Here is a 20,542-nt window from a genome sequence, read left to right as displayed (position 1 = left end):
GACAAGTGGCTTCAGCCAAGTTTTGCCTCCGCAGCGGAAAAGCACGGTCCGCTGACAACGTAACGTTTCCAGCGCCATTCGTTTTCACCCTTCATCAGCGGTCTGAGCTGCTCCCCGCCTTCGTTATCAGTGTAATCGACCGCATGTAAGTGGTGGATGATAAGAAAGGAATGGAATCGAGCGAAAGGACTCCTTACATTTTGCCGGTCATGCTGTCAGGAGTGCTCAACACAACGTCACACTGAGTTCGACGGAATCTTGTTTGTCGTCGAGCAGTGTATCGTAGGCTCGCAACTGACACGTCCACCGTGTCAAGTATAGGTGGGATACCTGCGGCCACTTGTTTCTTCATCCAGTTTGGTTTCCGTTAATTTAACATTTTTTTTTAAATTCAATTAACAAGTACAAGTAATAATAATAGAAACATTACCCGCCGTGGTTGCTCAGTGGCTTTAGTGTTGGGCTGCTGAGCACTATAGGTCGCGGGATCGAATCCCGGCCGCGGCGGCCGCATTTAGATGGGGGTGAAATGCGAAAACACCCGTGTGCTTAGATTTAGGTGCACGTTAAAGAACTCCAGGTGGTCAAAATTTCCGGAGTCCCCCACTACGGCGTGCCTCATAATCAGATCGTGGTTTTGGCACGTAAAACCGTATAATTTAATTTAAATTTAAGTAATAGAAACTTTATTGGAATGGAAAAGATTTTAAGGAGGGGTGGTCGGAGCCTCTCAGACCAGGGCCCCACTGGCCTCTGCAGCCTATGCTGCAGTCCTTGGTGTCGTTTGTTGGCTTCTTATGATTCGACACAAGCCGCTATTTGACAGCTATACCTTCGCGAAATATATTCATTTATTTATTGGCAGAAAAAAAATTTGGCAGAGACACTTAAGTGTGGAATGCGAAAGCATTATAGCCCCTTTGCTGATACCTTTAGTCAGCCAGATGGCGTGTGCTATCACGCACGCTCTACGCATGTTTTTAGTCGACAGGTACCCTGCAGCCGCCGTGGCATCGGAGACGCGGGCTCCTCTCGTACCACGGTAGCTCGGATTTGATTCCCACCCAGACCGATATGTATAAAAGGTTTCAAAGCCATTCATTTCCTTTGTTTGCAGGAACCTCCCTGACAAATTTGACGTCAATCCGAGCACTTTTGACGCGTTTTTATTCTTAGCGCCGTCGGCCATTTTTGGTACCATCCCTCGGTCACGCTGCCGCCGCCGGATTTTCGCGTATGGGGCACATAATGCTTTCGCGTGAATACCTTAATGGTCCATATAGAGGGGGCCTTGCATGGACGATACTTTACATGAATCGGATACTCCACCTTCGTACTACTGGCGACAGTGCAGTATGGATTGGCCAACCCCAGCGCGGGACTGGTTCTCGCTTTCACCGCCGAGTTGAAGCACTCGGAATTGCAGACATCAAAGTACGCGCTGCTTATCAGGGACGCACCAGATAGGTGACTCTATTCGGAAGTAAGGCAGCAGATAGCGTTTCCTTTGAAGCCCATGCCCGTACTTATCGAGCGGCCTGTCGCAAGGGAACCCGCACGTACTGTACGCCGAGATATTTAGCTGCCGTCAATGACGTTGACCTCGCAGAGAGGACTTGTCATGCCCGCGGCATCGCTGGAGCGATACCGTATTTGCCCTGTGTAATCTCCGGGGTATTCATGCTTAAATCATTGCAATTTCTTGATGTGCGGATGATCCTTGAGTGCGGAATATATGCGCTGTTTAATTCCTCAGCATTTCTCAAGACAATTTTCATCTGACTGAACGGACGTAGCGCGACTTAAAAAAAAAATGTTTCTGTATGAATGGTTCACAAAAAGGAGGTGTGAGCGCAGCTGCGATTCGCGCAGAGAAAAGAAAGGAAAAAAAAACGATGAAACGAATACCGATTGACGCGGAGGCAATATTTCCGACGAAATTCGGCCATGAGGATTATATATACACTGAGCATGGATTATAAACCGGTAAATACGGCATTCGGCCTAGATCGGTGTCGTCTGCGTCCGTCAGAGAGGCTCATGGCCTTGGATATGGTTGACGCCGCCCAGGGCCACGTCGGCAATCTTGACGGCCGCATAATGCGCGTGATATGTGTCTGCACGGATGGCAGTTGTCGCAAGTTGAAAGCTCAACATTCCTGCCCTAACATTTCTGAATAAAGGAGTTTGCCTCGATGGCTCAGTGACTCCTCAGTCCTGCTGTACGCGAGGTTGAGGGCTCGATTCCCAGCCGACTTCCGGCGGTGCTTAGAGGACAGCAGACTGTTCAAGTGACATTCCAGTGCAGCCTTTCTCCATAGCTGGTAGGCTGCTTCATAACGTTTAACGGCATTGATGAATTAGTCTGAAATAAGTGGTCCAAGTAAGTTCGGATTACCTCGGTCGCCTTCGGTCGGCCCTTTTATGTATTGTATGGCGGACGGCGGTTATTCGAAATCTCTGGCAAGACATCAAGTGCAAAATGCATCCGCCTTATTGGGAGGGCAGCAATAGGTAGTATTCAAACCACGACGTCTGTGACGTGTTTCCGGCTCCCAAAATTGCTTCTGCCGCATTCAACCAGCAATAACCTAGCCTTTACGTTCCGCATTTTAAATCCGGAGGGCGTTACTCTGAGGCATTGAAAGAAATGTTAAGGGAAAATCTGTACGATAACACAAGGGCAGTGTCTTGCTATTATAGGATCGAGCCGGTTGCCTGAGGACTAACGCATACCGGAGCAAATATTCAGAACTAGATGAGGCATGTGTATGCTGCAGCAAAGATCCGGAGACCACTCAGCAGCACATCCTAATGGAATGCGAAGTGATTCACGCAGTGAGAACCGTGGGCAACGTGCAACTTCCAGAAGCGCTTGTGTTTAAAGTGGACGGAAGCATCGAGCGGTCAGCAGTCGAGATAAGCAAGACACGTGTAGAGTATTGGTGCAAGAAACGCAGAGAAGAGATTGATAAGACCGGATCTGTTATAGTCATAGGTAGCGATACAAGGTAAATTTTGAAGAAAGATTAAGGAGATGTTTAGAAAAAGTGCTAGATAACAAACATGTATAGCATACCTGATTAAATCAAGCAGGCTAGATGACCATTTGTCTCCGCCCCGTTTCAAAGGGGGTGCCATTAAATCATCATCACTGATTTGGGCAACACCTATTCTACTCCGTTGAAATACACGGAGGAATGAGTTCCTTCGTCCATGTTGGAATACCTTCAGTCTGTTCCAAATCGCTCTGTATGGGACTCATCCATTCGTTATATCGAACGATAACCCGCCACGGCGTTCTTGTGCTTGAGCACAACGTCGCGGTATCGATTCCCGGCCGCGGCTGGGATCATTCTGCTGGGAGCGGAATGCCGATAAACGCTCGTGTAGTACGCCGTTTCACTTTATTGAATCCCAAGTGGCCATATTTAATCCGGAGCCTCTCCCGGCCGCTACGGCATCGCAGTTTAGCTTTGGAACCCTAAACCCGATAATTACGGTTGCTTTTTTTTTTTTTTTTCCTTCATGTGATATCGGCGTTACATCCCCGAATGCATAGTCAGCTCTATCGTCTATTTCTCTTGCGTTAATTGTCACGCTTATGTGCCATCATTAATTTACGTTTTCTTTTTCGTTTTTTGCTAGCCTTTGCACTGCGCACCTTATATTAATAGCACATTCACTCATATCTTGATCGTTTATCCCCTTCAGGTAGTCCGCTACTGTACTACTCGTATGACAACTTTCGTAGCGTCGTTTCTTCTGCCGCGGCAGCCACCGACTGGAACAGCTTTTCCCACCATATCAGCGTCATCACTCGCCCGGAGTTGCATATATAAATGCCGTCATTACCGAGTCTTTTTTTTTTTATATATATCTTGAGAACTTTTCAACTTCCGCAGTTGCGTCCGTATTTGATATTAACGTGCTTGCACTGTACTTGATGCACCGATTTTTATTGGCCGCATTTTTCTGCTTCAAGATTTTAACTGGCATTTTGCAACGTCACATTTCATTTTCCACGCCTATCGTGCGTCCCACCGCGAGTTCGTCGATCCTAGCGATAACGGCGACGCGGCGTCCGAGCCAATGACGTAAAGAATGGAAAAAAAACTAATCTTTAGAAAGTACGGCCGCCGTATGATTTAACGTGTTTGCGATGTAGAGGAACGTACCGATCTGTTGACCACCTTTTCTGTTTTTGTTTTATTGCGATAGCTATTTTATGTACACTCCAAAGTGGATTTCTCCTGTCGCCGTCGTCGTCGTGAGGTTCCGTATGACGTCACGGCGATGAAATCGTCGCCGCGCTCCGGACGCTGTATGTGCGAGTGAAAGGGCGCGAGGGACGCGCGCTTTCACGGGGAGCGAACACACGGCGGAGAGCAAACGCGCCAGTGGCGCACCGACGGGGGGGGGGGGGGGGGGGGGGATTCGGGGGTTGTAACCCCCCCCCCCCTGAGGCCGACTTAACCCCCCCTTTTGTTTAACCCCTTTTCCTTCCTTACGCATTTGAGTGCTGCAACTAAGATGTAAGACGCGCAATCGTCTGCACACTCGCAAAACTGAGCCAATTTTTTTGACAATTTCCCGTGACGAAATCGAAATTAATGCTGTTTAGATGGTATTGGCAAACTCTCAGCCCCCCCCCCCCCCCCCCCTGGCAGAGATCCTGGGTGCGCTACTGAAACGCGCGTTCTGCGCCGTGCTTCCTGATGGGCTGCAGAATTAAGCGTCTCTTTCCTCCTTTACAATCACCATATATCGAGAGCAAACGCGGCTTCTTCCATCGCGCTAGAGTTACTGTATAGGCTCTAGGAGCCCTAAAGAGAGTCTATACAGTAACTCTACATCGCGCGAGAGGCCGTGGGGGGACGGGGGAGGGGAGGGGAGGGGAGGTTTAGCTGTGGCACTAAATGCATATTTATATAAAAACGTTCCGAGGCGAGAATGTGGGTAAGATTTCCGACGCTGCTCGACAAGTGTCCCATTCTGATCGCGTCGAAAACCTCCGAGCCGCCCCCAGAGGCACCGGCAACAGTCGCCAACGCCACGGGCTTTCGGTGCAAACGCGGGCAAAACGCCGACGGCGTCAACAGTTCTGCGCGTTGCTGGTGCTGCTGCATGTCCCAGTTTATACAGCTGATAAAACTACTATCCTCCGTATAGCTCTCTACTAATTTGCTATCGCAATTGCTGCTTCGCCTTTCGGGTGAAACTGCGACAATTTTTTTTTCTCATTGCGGGGAAAATTTGTATTCATGTGTTTTTATTGCTCTGGAATGTACTGGCACATTAGCAATGTATTACACTAAGTAACCCCACCCCTTATGTAATGTCGGTACTAATGGGAGTCTTGAAGATGCTAGAATGAAAATGACAGCATGTTCACCAGCTCTTGTTGAGAGACAGGAACCGTGATTGACAGGTTTCCTTGAGCGATCGAAACATCGTACATTTGCTGGCGCACAAATGCACAAACGGAGATTGCCCCCGACGTGATGCGCAGAGACGCCATTTGAGATGCAATCCAATAATAATGACATACCACAGGCCCTTCAGCTTCAAATAGATCATAGGACCATGGCCAACAGATATATCACAAATGCGAGCTCTAATGGCCATCCAGAGATTTCTGTAATGGAGTAACACTGTTCGGAATTGCGTATTAGTTTGTATAATTCAATCTAAGCTTTATGTGTTTCATCAGACCTTACTTTGTTCCTTTCTGTACCTGAATGCATGTGCATTTCTGGTACCTGACCCTGTGTTTTCTTTATTTAGTGTATCTGTATTAGCTGGCTTTACCTTCCACCGTGTTTTGTGTAACCTCTGTTGTGAGCTGTAGCTGTCCTCAGTGTATTTATGGGAGCTGTCTTTGCACTCTTGACAAGATTGCAAAAAAAAAAAGGTAGCATAAAAGACACAAGTGTCTTTTATGCTACCTTTTTTGTGTTGTCTTTGTTGCATTCATGTAAGACGAGTTTACATTCTAGTGGACTTCATATGGTCTCTGGTGTGAGCTGTTTCTAGTCATGAAGTCCGACTTTTAAGTCCTTATTAGCTTTCTTCCATTCAGAGCCTGATTGTTATATCATTTCAGTGTATATTCGTTCTGTGTAAAAAGAGTAGCTGGTGCAACCTGAAGGTGCCAACATTTCCTATATAGAAAACTTTCTTTGAGGTCCCGGATCCATGATTTACACCGCGTTCACCACATTGCAAAGTGTTGTCCAAGAGCTCACTCGACACACGTACTGCGTTTTCGAGAAGCGAAATGCAACTTGCGCATGCACACACGCACGCACATGCACACGCACGCACGCGCGCGTGCGCTCTTGTAAGCTCTCCTATTCCCTCTCTACCTCTACCACGCGGCTGGCATCATAACTCCACACAAACATTTATTTTCTCCCACTTTGACACTCCTATAATGCTCGCGCATTAAAAAACGCGCAGATTCTTGTAGATAAGTGTCTGTGCCAATGCAACGTATGGACAATGCATCTTGCACGACCTCTTGAACGATGCAATCCATGCATTTGCATTGACTAAGAGGGAGGGAAAAGAGCCGGTGTAGAGAAAGTGCTACTCCTAATAACGGCGTTTAATAGAAATGCCTGATAGATTGGGCGATGAGATCACGAGAATAACTCGTTCCGAAATTGTGTGACGTTCAAAAGCATGAATTCTGGCTCAAGGCTTCATGCAGAGAATGTCTTGTAGGTAACATATATAATAAGAAAAAAATCCTGCACAGTACATCTTGTTTGATGTGCTTTAGAACGAGGCAAAAAGTTTTGCGTGATGATTATGCATTTGTCTTTGTGCAGTGCCAAATTAACAGCCAAGGATGTTCACAATTTACTTGCAGATTTTATACTAAACTTAGTTGTATTGCAGTACTCGCATAGACGTTGCAGAATTGTTACAGGTGCATTCTGCCGAATATTTCGCTAGGGACTTCGTTGGCTAGTATTTAGCATCACCGTCTCTCGCAGAAAAGCTGCGATTTAGCACTACTACAGTTTTGCTTAGAAAATACTGAAAGCCTTCGCCTTTTTTCTATTATTTAATGTGTTGTACATGTCTCACGAAATGTCGCACGCTGCCATGGTCCTTGCAGATTTATTTTTCCTCTTTCCGCCGCCTCGTGCCTGGGACATGAAATTTGGTGCTTAGGAAAAGTGTTGAACGAAGTGTGTCATTTTTTGCAGCTGAGCAAAGGCTTCGTGGAGCTGTCGAGTCTCCGCGATGCCCTGGCCACCGTGGGCTTCAAGCTCCCCCAGTGGAAGGTTCGTCAGATGATCGAGGACATGGAGAGGCGTCGAGGTGCCCTGGCCGAACCGGGGCGCCTGTCGCTGGCCGAGTTCGAGCAGATCTATGCCGAGCTGCGTGGCCAGGAGGTCTCGGCGGGTTTCAAGGCCATGCTCTCCAAAAAGGTGTGCGGCCGATATCTATAAGACTGTTAATGCGATAGCGTTGAGGGCCCCGTGTCGCAGAAAATCGTCGCCGGCGTTGCGCGAGCGATAATTGCCATATATATCCTATACGGCACTAAAGTTCTTCTATAACTAAAGTTTATCGCTGTATTTGGTTTGATTATGAAATGTGAGGATCCTGGGGGTAAATTTTAGTGCAGATAACGTCATCAATGCTCAGAAATGAAGTTACTATTTTCATTGGGAACAAACTCCACCTCCAGCATTTTTTTTTAAACCTCCTTGCGAAGCATGCAGTGCTTTCGCGGACAAGCTGGTGCCGTCCTGCGCCAAACATTTCTCGCGCACGTAGCTATGAACGGAGAAGGTTTCGCGCGCTGAGGCACAAACGCGAACACAGGCGTCGATGCGCGCGGGCGCGCTCGTTTGTTTCCTGCTGGAAACAGTGCATTTGATGTTTTTAACCGTCCTAAATATGTTCGTTGCCCGAGCAATTGTTTTCAAGCAGTCGACGTCGGTTTGGCTGAGTGACACGAATATTCATCCCGGAGGTGAGCCGAAAGAACGCCAAAGGGTATTTTCCCGGTAAGTTTAGTGCAAAGCAAATGACTGCGCATACGAAGAGAGACGGGACGAGCGCGAGCTGATAAGCTTTCAGTTCACAAAAAGTGTCACAGTTGTCAGCACCTGTCCTCCTCCTCTTTCATGAGTGGTCATTTGCTTTTCGTAAACGTATCGAAAAAAAATTAAAGAAACTGCACCTACTAGTCAAAGAACAAGTTCTAGTCCAGCTGAAGGGTTCCTTAAGCCAGTAATCTGGGGCAGTATTTTCTATAGCTACTTCTTGGTATTCTTTTTTGTTACTGTTCTGCTATTGGCCTGTACGCTACGGTTATCGTCGAGGGATCGGCCACTTGGTGGTTCGGATGATGGCAACCGACATGTGAAAAAACAAAAACAAAGAACAGTTCAACTGAAGATGTGCTACAATAGTTATTTATTTTTCTACCTGTTTGGCAAATATGTTATCTCCATTGCTGTACTGATTATATGCAGCCTGCATTTAGTTTGGAATTGCTTTGGCAAATAAATCGTATTTATCTTGATACATTATCTTCTTTGTCAGCTTTCTGACATGTACGTGTAGTCATCTGTTGAATGAGCTATCATAGGTTATTTGCTGTGGGCCGTAGCTAGCTTTGTATTGATGTGCCCCATTCGATGCTATTATGCCCTGCGGAGGCTCAGTAGCTGTGTATGATGCTGCTGACCATGAGGTCGCAGGTTCGATACACGGCCGCGTAGGGAGTATTACGATGGGGCGGATTGCAAAAACGCTGGTGGGGTTAGATTTAAGTTATTGGTCATGAAAATTTAGGCCACTGCATGTTAAAGGAACATGGGGTTCCATTACGTACAGCGTCTGACCTAGCGTAGAGCTCTTTTGCATTAAACCCATAACTCGTTATTAATTACTGAACTCGTTCATTCCTTCAGGACAACGTACAGACGCTGGGAGGCATGTCCGAGGCGTCCAGTGAAGGCACCACACATTCCGTTCGGCATGAGGAACGAGCCGCCTTCTCTGATTGGATCAACCGGAATCTCAGCTCTGACCCTGACTTGGCGCACCTGCTTCCTATCCCTATGCCCGGCGAAGTATTGTACGATCGCGTAAAGGACGGCATCCTACTCTGCAAGATGATCAACCACTCCTGCCCGGAGACAATCGACGAGCGGGCCATTAACAAGAAGGGCCTCACCGTCTACACGAAGCATGAGAACCTGACGCTTGCCTTGAGCTCGGCACAGTCCATCGGCTGCAGCATCGTCAACATCGACGCGCACGACTTGGCGCGTGGCAAGCCTCACCTTGTGCTGGGCCTGCTCTGGCAGATCATCAAGATCGGCCTCTTCAACCAGATCACGCTGCAGCACTGCCCGGGCCTTGTGCAGCTCGTGCAGCCGGGAGAGGACATGGCGCACTTGCTCCACCTGGCACCCGAGGCCATTCTGCTGCGCTGGTGCAACTACCACCTCGAACGGGCTGGCACCAACCGCCGCCTGAACAACTTCACCTCGGACGTGCGCGACTCCGAGATCTACACCATCCTGCTGCGCCAGATCGCACCAGTCGGATCGGGCGTCACGACCGAGGCGATGCGAGAGTCCGACCTCCTGGCGCGTGCCGAGGTCATGCTGCAGCAGGCGGACAAGATCAACTGCCGCTCCTTCCTGAGCCCTCAAGACGTGGTCGACGGTGTGTACAAGCTGAACGTGGCCTTCGTGGCCAACCTGTTCAACAACCACCCAGCACTGGACGTGCCGGAGGACGGCAATGCCCTAGAGGGCCTCGAGGGACTCGAGGAGACTCGCGAGGAGAAGACGTACCGCAACTGGATCAACTCGATGGGTGTGAACCCATATGTGAACTGGCTGTACAGTGACCTGGCCGACGGGCTCGTCATCTTCCAGCTGTTCGACGTGATCCGGCCCGGACTGGTGAACTGGACGCGTGTGCATCGCATCTTCAGCCGGCTCAAGGGCTTCATGGAGCGGCTCGAGAACTGCAACTACGCTGTTGAACTGGGCCGCAAGCAAGGCTTTTCGCTGGTGGGCGTGGCTGGCCAGGACCTCTTCGAGGGCAACGCGACGCTCACGCTCGCGCTCGTCTGGCAGCTGATGCGCGCCTACACACTCTCGGTGCTTACGCAGCTCGCTGACACAGGCCACCCCATCGTGGAACAGGAGATCGTCCAGTGGACAAATGGAAAGGTTGGTCTGCGTTCCAGAAGGGTATTGGTGGCACTCGGTGCATCAGTTATTGATTTTTTCTCTCAAGGCCGAATCGTATTACCTATGACTGGGTAGATTACACCAAACTACTACTGGCCCTTTTCGCGGGGCAGTTTGTTTTAGAGAAACAAGATGGAGCTTCAGGCGTCGCGCCATACATCTCCTCAGCGACCGCGCACGAATGCAAAACCATTACCGCTTTTACCTTGCTTCTATGTGATCAGCTGTCGGAAATGCAACTGAGTTTTCACTAACGCACTGTGCTCTAACCATGCTAGATTGAATCATGTGGATTGAAGACGTGTGCAGTAGTTAGCTGCAAAAATAGTGACTGGCATGTTAAGGATTGGAATGAATCTGTGTGGCCAAGTTCGCGGACCGCTGCTGCAACTGTCTCAACGTGTTACCGGCACTTAGAGATGTACGGCTTTCCTCGAGGATACAGAAATTTGCTCATCCGCCAGCATTGTATTGCTAACCTTCAAAGAAAGGGCTTCAGCAACAGAACGTTGGCAAGAGTGAGTACCACTCGTTAAACAATGACAAAGGGAGTAGCGCCACTTCCTGTCATAGTAAGCTTCGTGCACGTTATTTATACGCATCTACCCCAAATGGCAGGAAAACTTACGCACACTCTATCGTCGACGTATCAAGAATAAGTGAATGGGCGCACACTTGAATATATGCACACTATATACGCATAATAAATGACGGACTACACCGATGGCGCACGAATGGTTGAAGCTGAATGTTTCGTGACGGTTCACAAGAGTAAGCGAGCTACTAGTGGTAATATATATTTGCTACAAGGTATTACAATGTACAAAACAGCTAAGTTCCAAGCCTTGCGTGCAGCAAGAACAAATCTATCGGAACTGAGCACACCCACGAGTGATTCGGCAGAAGATAATCAGATAGTGGCTGCACCGAGGACCTTCACTGAGTCAGAAACTGACAAGCCGCTGCTTCAAGATATTTGCCAAATACAGAACAAAGAGTAAAACACACTAATCCTGATTGAATTCACGAGCGGAATGTTTGGATAGATTGGAATGCATATTTAGCGCCGCTTTTATAACAAGCATCTTATACGCTGCTCGCGCCGTTAGGACAAAGCTTAATGAGCTTCAAAAGCGCTTTTACATATTTTCTGAAGCTGTGACCAAAGCTTCGTGCCCTCCACCCAGCTACCGTCCACGATATTTCCCAAAACAGAGGCTTTCTAAGCCGCGCCGGCGTCATACACTTCCATTGTAAACAAGGAAGCAACGGAGGCAGTTGAGGCAAGCAATGGACGCGTCATCATGTGATCAAACATGGCACCCAAGGGATCGCCGCAAAAAGGGTCAATAACAAAAATAAAATGTTACCATGTAGCGCTGTTACAAATATTTATGAGCAATGGCTGTCTTGAAAGCGTTGATAGCAGTGATAGTAGACATGGACGTGAGGAAGTGGTTACATTCTGAACTTGTTCTGGAGATAACAGATTCAGCACGCAATGTAATGCGGCTGCAAGGCACACCAGTTTGAACTGATGATCCGTGTGTGATGAATCGTAAGAAGGTTGCCAAAGGAGGGTCTCTCTGAGAGGTGGGTTGAAATGGTGAAAGACCTGGCAGGTTTAGGGCAGTTTTCATGGCATAGATATGCTAAAAGCAACACTTTACTTTTATAAAAAACTTTCTTTCCCATCTCCCGGCGTTTTCACGGTGGGGTTCTCGGCGCCCGTACGATGCAGTGTAGGTAAGGTGAGAGAAGAGGCGTATGGCCACGTGTTGTGCGGGAAAGGGAGAACAATTGCGTAACAACCATCTGCGTAGCGATAGGCCTAACAGGCTGTTGCTCATCAAAAAAGTTGCAGTTTTGCCATAAAGGCCAAAGCTTAGCTAGCTAGCGTTAGCAAAGTATTAGACTATTACTCAAAGTAGGGTTTGTAATTTTATAGGCCGCGTAAAATAGCAGTAAACGTTTGCTTGCTATCTAAAGCATGGTGTCGCGCAAGCATGAACATGAACATCTCACACGATCGCGAGCACTGGCTGTCGGCTTGTTGAGGATCGCAGACAGCAGGAGCGCGCTTGAATGCCCCAAGCGAATGGGTGCAACTGTTTTCACAACAAATTCGTGCGGGGGCGGGGCCTCGCCTCAATGACTTATCACCATTTTTCTTTTTTTTTTTGACGAGGACGACGACGCTCGAACACAATCATGTGGTTCGCATGAATGCATGCTCCAGAAGCATGGCTGGATGGCCTAGGGGTTACGACGCTTGTTTTGGGAACGCGGTTGGGAATCCCGCCTCGTCAGGAGGTTTCTTTTCTTTCTTGGTATCGCCATTTTATTCTTTTTTTCCTCTTTGTTTGGTGGTGCAGTCAGTTGTGTCGCGGCGGAAGCCGCGGTGCCGAACGCCGATGGAAGCGGCGGTCGTTGGGGTTGTAACGGAGTGCAGCGTAGCAACACCCCAAATAAAAAAATACTGCTTCAGTCAGGTAGACTGCTCCCTCCCTGATAGTGAGATTATATTTGGATCATCAAAACAGTGATGCGTTTATTTAGGAATAGCATCGATTCCTTAACAGCAGCCACAGTTGTGCCTACAAGTTTGGCAGGTGACAGTGGTCTGCCTTTTCCCATCCTTCGGCTATTCCTAAATAAACACATTGTTCTGATTATCCAAATAGTGATTGTGTTCAAAAATTGAGCGTGTACATACACCCCATTTGCTATATTTTGGAGCACCCTGTAATGTTGTTTTATCTCCTAATGCAGCTGAAGTCTGCTGGTAAGACGTCACAAATCCGGAGCTTCCAAGATCCATGCATTTGTGATGCACGCCCCATCATTGACCTTGTGGATGCCATCAACCCTGGATGCATCAACTATGCTCAAGTCCTGAATGCAACTAACCAGGTTTGTGCTGTTAATTTCTGCTGCTAGCATAAGGTGCTCATGATAATAGTACTGAAATTTACTAAGGCTACTCACCAGAGCGTTGCACAGTTTTTAAATATGCTATTGTGAAGTTGAAGGCACAATAGTAATGTATGTATAACCTGACTGGTTACTAAGCTCAGATATAAGTCGAAGTCACTGTAACAAGATTTCATGCTCTGATTAAGTCATGTAGCCGTTTACCTTGTTATGGCCTAATCTTATTCTATTTCGAAACAATCAAAGATGTTTGAACTGCTTTCAAACCTCACCTTGGCTGGGCAAGCTCCCATGACTTTCCAATGTGACCACTGAGCTGTTGCTTATATTAAGCGCTAAGGAGTTAAAGCCAATCATTAATTGTTAATGGTGTCCTAGAAATGTTGCACTATTTTACTTGGTTATAAGCTGTGCAGTTTTTCATCAGCTATGGCATCAGTTATCCAACTATGGTTAAAAGTGGTTGGTTGCAGTACATATATTAATGACTGCATGTTTCTAAAACATTTGTGTTATTTGTTTTCACACTCATGTTCCTTTTTGACAGTTGCAATAATTAACACCGTGATTTTGTGCGCATCTTCATGATTGGTCCAGTAATGTTTTCTCATAGTCTGACAACAAAAGTACTAGAATCTTATTTGACGACCAGGGAATCTTGGGCGATTTCACACGCGTTTGGCATACATAGACTCTAGCCTCTTCTTCAAAAAACAGCCCTTTCACGCTTCAGGGTATCTTAACGAACTGCAAAAGGTATCAAAATGTAGGCCTCAATGAGACAAGAAGCGAGAATTACTCGCAGATTAGGTAAAATTAACTGTATGGGCGTAAATAGCACCAATGTAGTCTAAAGTTAACCATGGGCCGTATTTTGTAACGCTTTGGTTTTCGAAGAATTCGCTTTACAAGCAGTGATTGGACGCCGCCTGGGTGACGCCATTGCCTCGGTGCGTGTGCGCATATTATGATGATGTCATTCACATGTCAATCATCGGAAACCTAATTGGAGTCTGCTACGAAGCGAAGTGGCGCGATATGCTTCGGTGTGATTCGAAGGCGCCATGTGCCGTGTCTAGAGCCTGTGCGTGCTGTGTGCACGGGCGAGATTGGCGTTCCTAGCCAAATGGGATCCAAACGGCGATTGGGATCCTGGGATCCCTGTGGCACCTGTGTTCATGCTTTTAGCGAACATTCATGAAAGACGACCTCAACATTGAAAAGACGCGTTTGAGATGGCAGACTAAGAATTCTGGAGGCAATTTTAATTTACCAAGAAGCATTCCTAATTTGCTATATTTTCCCTTGGTTTGCGACATTCACTTCCAGAAAAAAATAGAACCTGCACGCCGATTGGCCTCTGTTCATGTTCTAATTACATCAGCGGACCGCCCAAACGGGACGCCACCACCAAACAGAAATCTTCGAAAACTGAAGCATTACGGAATACGGCCCCATGTTGCACCATAGACTGCGCTATGTCTGGGATCGACCCACCTGGCCTTTACGACAAAGCTTGCCAACCAAAGTCGACACAGAAAGACAGTGTGGACGTACATGCACAAAAAACAGCAAACGAATAAATTCAGCATGAATAAAAGGAAGATGTTCTGGAAAAAGTGAAAGGGACTGAGAATGGAATGAAGAAAATAATTTTAAATTATCACACAGTTATGTAACATTGCATCATCATTAATGCCCCAGTTTCAGTACATAGCATAAATACATATACCATCTCGACCTTGTCTTCTTTCGTGTTTACTTTGGTTGACACGGCTTTTTTTGTGAAAGTTACTTTTGTTGCTGTTGCTAGCTAGCTGTTTTTGGAAGGGCTGAAAGTCTGACACTGGAATTACTGTTAAAATGGTGCACTCATGTTGTCTGTAGTTTTACTTCTAATATTATGCTACTATTTAGGTAAGTCAGTTTAACAGCTTTATGACAGCAAACGATGTTCTAGGAAAATAACATGTATGGTTTAATGAAAATGGCCTGAAGAATAATTAAAGTAAAACTAAACCAGTGGTATTCTATACCAAAACACAAAAATGAACTAGCGAAACAAATGTACTAAACTTCTTTAAAATTGCTAATACAATGAAAAATTCAGGTGTTGCGATTTGCAACACGTCATGAAATAGACATTACGACATGCTCATAGGGTTTCTATCCTGAGTAGTCAGAGCAGCTTTATGCACTAAATAACATCCACGAAACCTAATTCATTGTGAGATTACATTGCAGGAAACATGCATGAATGTTGCAGAGCATGGCAGTGTGATGCAAATGAGAGTAAGGGCTTGTCAGAGAATATAATAAAGTTGGCACATTAGTAGCTATAATTACGTAGCATCAAATGTGTGACATTATGAGTGAGGTGCGCATGCTGTGTCTTACAGCACTGCTGCTCAATAGTCGTACCATTTAGTGATAGAGCTGTAAGATAGCGCCTTCATGTACAAAATTCATTAGACTCGACTCAATCAGCATGATGCTGTACAGCTGAGTCATGAGATCATGGTTGTTCCTCTGCCATGGTCACTTTGCCTTTGTAGAACACAAGAAATGTTTTCGGCCAAAATACTGTTAACACTCACAAAGAAACGTAGACTAATTTTACAGCACCATATGGTATGCATCTTGACATAGAATGCTGGAGCAAACAAATGAAAATGTAGCAATTTTAGGTGGAGTGTAGTTTACAGTGCTAGTCACCAAAATTTCACTTGCAGCACTAGCATCGGTGGTGCACGGGCATGCTGTTTACCTCATTACTGAACCTGACTGTTGAAAAAATAATTTCTTGTCTATAGGAAACATACAAAACTAAACATGCTTGGTGAAATTCCACAAGAAAGATGACGAAGATGGGACATTCTTCTTGCGCAGTACATTACTTGCTCAATATGAATAAACCATAGTGTGCTCAAAGGATACTTCAACACAACTGCATAAAATATTGTGTGTGAGCTTCTACCTCACTTTAAAAATCTTTACCAGTTGTTTATGTACTTAGTGTGAGTGCACGAGTGTGCCATTCATTTTTGTGAATCGTTGTTTGTACCTCCTTATCTTATTCTGCAGACACTTCTCACTTTTTTTGGCACTGTAATATTTTTACAACTCTATACAGAACTTCACTGGCATTATACATTTCATTAAACTGTATGGCCAGTGCATATGGCTGGTATGTTCTATGCCCAATAAATGTCACTTTTCCGTCGTAGCTAAACGCATGCTTCCTGTGTTTAAAAAAAATGGCCTTTTCCCCTCATCTGCATATGCATAAAAGTCTCTGGGTGACAACTTGTACCTCTGAATATTGTTAGTGACAGCTTATTAGCCGTGCCTCCATTCCCTATGTCGATTTTGAAATGTCAGTGTCTGCTGTCATATTTTAAATGGCAAGGAAACCTTTCTGAATAGGTCATCTCAATTACAACTGCACTTCACTTTGACGACCCATGTTGTACGCACATACAGAAATTAATATGAAATAATGCTTTCCTTTGCCGGCAGGAGGAGCGCCTTGCAAATGCCAAGTATGCCATTTCGATGGCACGCAAGCAAGGTGCCCGCATCTACGCACTGCCAGAGGACATTGCCGAGGGCAAGCACAAGATGGTCATGACTGTGTTCGCCTGCCTCATGGCCAGGGACTACGTGCCTGGACAGAAGCAGCAGCAGGAACAGGAACAGCAACAGAAGCAGTAGAGGATGTGCTTTGCCTGCTGACATTTCGTACATCAGTGTGCTGTGCACCGACAGTAGCATCATTCAGGCCTTGTGTGGCCTGTGTTTTTCACATGAGTGTTCTAGCCACTGTCATCGTCGCATGATATTGTGACTCAGTATATCCACTCCAAAAGGCAAAGTTCAGAACAGAGAGAGAGGCTTGGTGTACTTATAAGCATGTGGTCCTGGTGACACTGACTTTAGCCTTTCAGCCTTCTAGTTAAAGTGAGCCACATGCCATCAGTGGCTGAGAAGTGATGCTTTGCTGAAGTTTGTCGCACATGAAGACACCTAACAGCTAACAAAGGCACAGATGTATGGGTGTAAGAAATGACTCAACCAACTGTAAGAAGGCTTTAAATACTTTCCTGATCACTTAATATTTCTTAACTTCAGTTTAGTCCGTTTTTTTTTTAGCTTTGAAGTTGCAGAACCCATGTGGTAATATTTACTCCTTGGAAAGTTACCCTGTGTAAGGCTGGGACCTTGCATACAGCTGAGCTGAAGTATGCTATGTTCAGGCAAAATCACAGTAAAAAGAATTGGTTAACTTGATCAGTTTATGTAGTGAAAATAAGAATAAAATTGGTGCTCAGTTGCACAACTATCGGTAAACACAGAGGGGAAAAAAAGGGTACTATGCTATTGAAAAGTAGATGACAGCAGCCTGTGAGGGAAGACTACTGCAATAGTCTCAACAAGTGGCAGTGATTGCCTTTCACGTGTTGTTGTTGATTAGCAATGCTTGGAGTCGTCTTGGTAGTCAAAGGTTGGTCTAACATTAGTCTAACAATTATCAAAATAACTTGCCCTCATGAGAACATATACGTCAGATCAGAAAATTGACAACCAGACAGAAGCTTCTATGCATTCATTGCTGCTGTCATTTAGAAATTATGTGGCCGAGTCGACCAAAGCGCAAATTTTGAGTCTTTTTTATTGAAGTGCTACGAGTACTGGTGGCTAGTTCCAATGATAGCTCCAGTCGAAGTTTCATTTTTACAGATTACCCGATGTGCCAAAAATTGTAAAATCTGACATATAGTTAAAATTCAGTCACAATTTGAGACTGTGCATGATGTTGCTAGTAGAAGAATTCCAACAGAAATGTTCAACTCATAGAACAGCTGTCCATGAATTTGATCAATTTCTATAGTTTAACAATCCATTTGTATATTAGGGTTCCCATACTTGTTGGCATTGCGTTATGGTTTTCACTTTCTTGCAATTTAGACGATTGTGCTGCTGCTATTCTGCAGTTTAAATTGTGGGGAACTTTATTGCAAATAGCATAAATGGATATTACGCTTCAGAATTGATAAATATGTTCAATGTAGTGCTGCAATTTTGTGTATAGCAGCATATTTTCCACATACACATTGACAGCAGTTGATTTTGGATTTTCAATGATATGTGCTAAATGTGGCAATTAATTACTGCTGCAATTCGAATGTTGGCTTTTATGACCATGTGTGCCTGATGCCCTATGTTTCAAGCTCTTATGGAGCTTTCTGCACTGCTTTGGGTCTCGATGGGCAAGCCGTGCTTTTTCACGCCATGGTCCTTGAGCGGTCTTGAATGTGTTTTAGGATGAGAAAGCAGCAATCAGCTGAAAACATATTGTGCTTACAAGTCATAAAATCTATCTAGAGAACAGGGTCTGCTGTCAGAATGCCCTTTTCCATTTGTTGTTCTATAAAGGCGTATGTGTATACTGTAAATAATTTTCCTTTTGTCTAATCTGCTGTGTATTATGTTTGTACCATTTCCATGACTTCAATGTGTTATCGTGCTTAGTTTTGATTTAATATGGAAGAAAGCTAATGTATTTACAATGCTGTTGACTCCAAGCTTAGGTTGTAATTTTGTTGCAATTTATGACATCAGTGGGCCTGCGCTGTTATGACATATTAGCCCATATTGAATCATGTGCTTCCTGACTGCGGCAACCTAGACTGCTATGCAGTTGCTGAGTGTGGTCCTTAGTGATGAATTCGTCTCGCAAGTTTAACTTGTCTTGGTGTGCTTATGAGCTGCAGAGGTCTTTGGCTCCGAACCTTGTGCATACTGTTTGGTGGCATGTTGTGGATTCTCTTTTGCAGAGAATCAAATTCTTTCTACATTCCATAAGCTGTGTGTGGGCAGGTACCGCACAGAACCCATACATCTGATGTGAGGGGTTGCTTTTTTTCTAGTGAACGAAGGCCTCTGTAGGCAAATACGCAAGGACACAAGCATTGAGAAGGTTGTGGTCTCTTGCATGTGCAGTATGCAGGGTCCACAGTCAGTAAGGCTAAGCTTTAATGACATGGCTGGCTTGTTTATGTGCAGCCAGTACAAATGGTGCCAATACACTCCTGGCATCCAAAGGTCGAGAAAAAAATGGGGCATTTATTTCTAAAATATTTTTAAGCATACAGATGAGTTTACAAATGATGCTTCATCCAATACTGTTAAAGGTGGTTGTTCACCAGATTTGGACATTTTAAACAGGCGAGCGTGGTGCATAGATCATAATGGGCAATCGAGTCTCCAAACTTTCAAACCACTACACAGCGCATAAACAGCTGAAATTTTTGGACAAAAGCCTATGTGCCTTTCCTCTCTAGGGAACCTGCCTGAAAATCATGGTCGCAGGAATAAACGCCTCTATGTAAGACACAGCCAGCCACGTCACCAAAAAAGAAGAGGCAGGGTTCATGGCTTAAACTTGACAAGGTCCCTTGACTCTGGTATGGGTGAAAGTAGGGAGGCACTGTCATCAGCTAACGCTAGGCGAGACAAATGTCCATGTTGGCAATGGAGCTCACCTCCTGACAGCATGGCAATGTTACATTTCATTTTCTCCCATCTCCTCTAGTAACGAACCAATTTGAAAAATTCTTGCCGCAAAAATGCTCCATAGGAGGTTCTTTATATGTTCTGGTGTATAACCAAATTTTCCATGAGACCTGGTGAGGGGCCTTTAAAGTTCCCTGTCACTTTAATCAAGTGAACTATTTCAGGTAAACTGCACGACAGAGAACTTCTACCTGCACAAGCATTTAATTGGCATTGATAGTGTTGCGCTATTCACAATAACTGGCACTTATTGGTAGTTTTCTCAAATAAGCTGATTCTCCTTCTATGTTTATGTCAGGCCTCATATATGTATTATTGTTAAATATTGTGTAGTGGCTTCAAACATTCGAAAATGAACTAAGAGGTGCCTTCGCTTAGCAGTACAGTATGCTTTCCCTAGTCTGTATGTGGCCCTGAGTTATGCCTCCTTGCGACCAGTGTGTAAGACTGACTTTTTCAATTGTTTGGCTGGCCATTGCTCATGCAAAGCACCTCTTTCGTCCAAATGCTGTATGTGCCTTGTTTTTTCTATGCTAAAATAAAGTCTACAACTTCTTACTCACTCTCGGAGTACATTTATTAATGCGATAGTGTTAAAGGTCCCAGTGTCATTGTCGCAGAAAATGCGGTGTCGGCATTCTGGCACCTGTAGCCGGCGTTGGCGTCCTGTGAGCAAAACGTATTCATACAGCACCAAATACTTCTACCACTAAAGTTGCTCACAATTTGCCTTACATTCTTTACAAAGTTATTCCTTGGAATTTCGAGAATGACAGCCCACAAACATGTCT

General features: G+C 45.5%; 1 protein-coding gene across 1 annotated transcript in view; it reads left to right on the top strand.

Annotated features, from left to right (window-relative positions):
* LOC119433297 (plastin-2-like) overlaps positions 1-20,313 on the top strand; it is a 51,183-nt gene extending 30,870 nt beyond the window's left edge. The window contains exons 2-5 of the mRNA XM_037700442.2: positions 7,221-7,445; positions 8,943-10,220; positions 13,014-13,154; positions 16,695-20,313. Coding sequence (XP_037556370.1) covers positions 7,221-7,445; positions 8,943-10,220; positions 13,014-13,154; positions 16,695-16,889 — 1,839 coding nt within the window. The 3' untranslated portion in view covers positions 16,890-20,313. The remainder of the gene's footprint in view (positions 1-7,220; positions 7,446-8,942; positions 10,221-13,013; positions 13,155-16,694) is intronic.
* The last annotated feature ends 229 nt before the right edge of the window (positions 20,314-20,542 follow it).

Source organism: Dermacentor silvarum, chromosome 11 (assembly GCF_013339745.2).
Source record: "Dermacentor silvarum isolate Dsil-2018 chromosome 11, BIME_Dsil_1.4, whole genome shotgun sequence".
NCBI classification, from domain to species: Eukaryota; Metazoa; Arthropoda; class Arachnida; order Ixodida; family Ixodidae; genus Dermacentor; species Dermacentor silvarum.
This window is presented reverse-complemented; position numbering and strand designations above follow the sequence as displayed.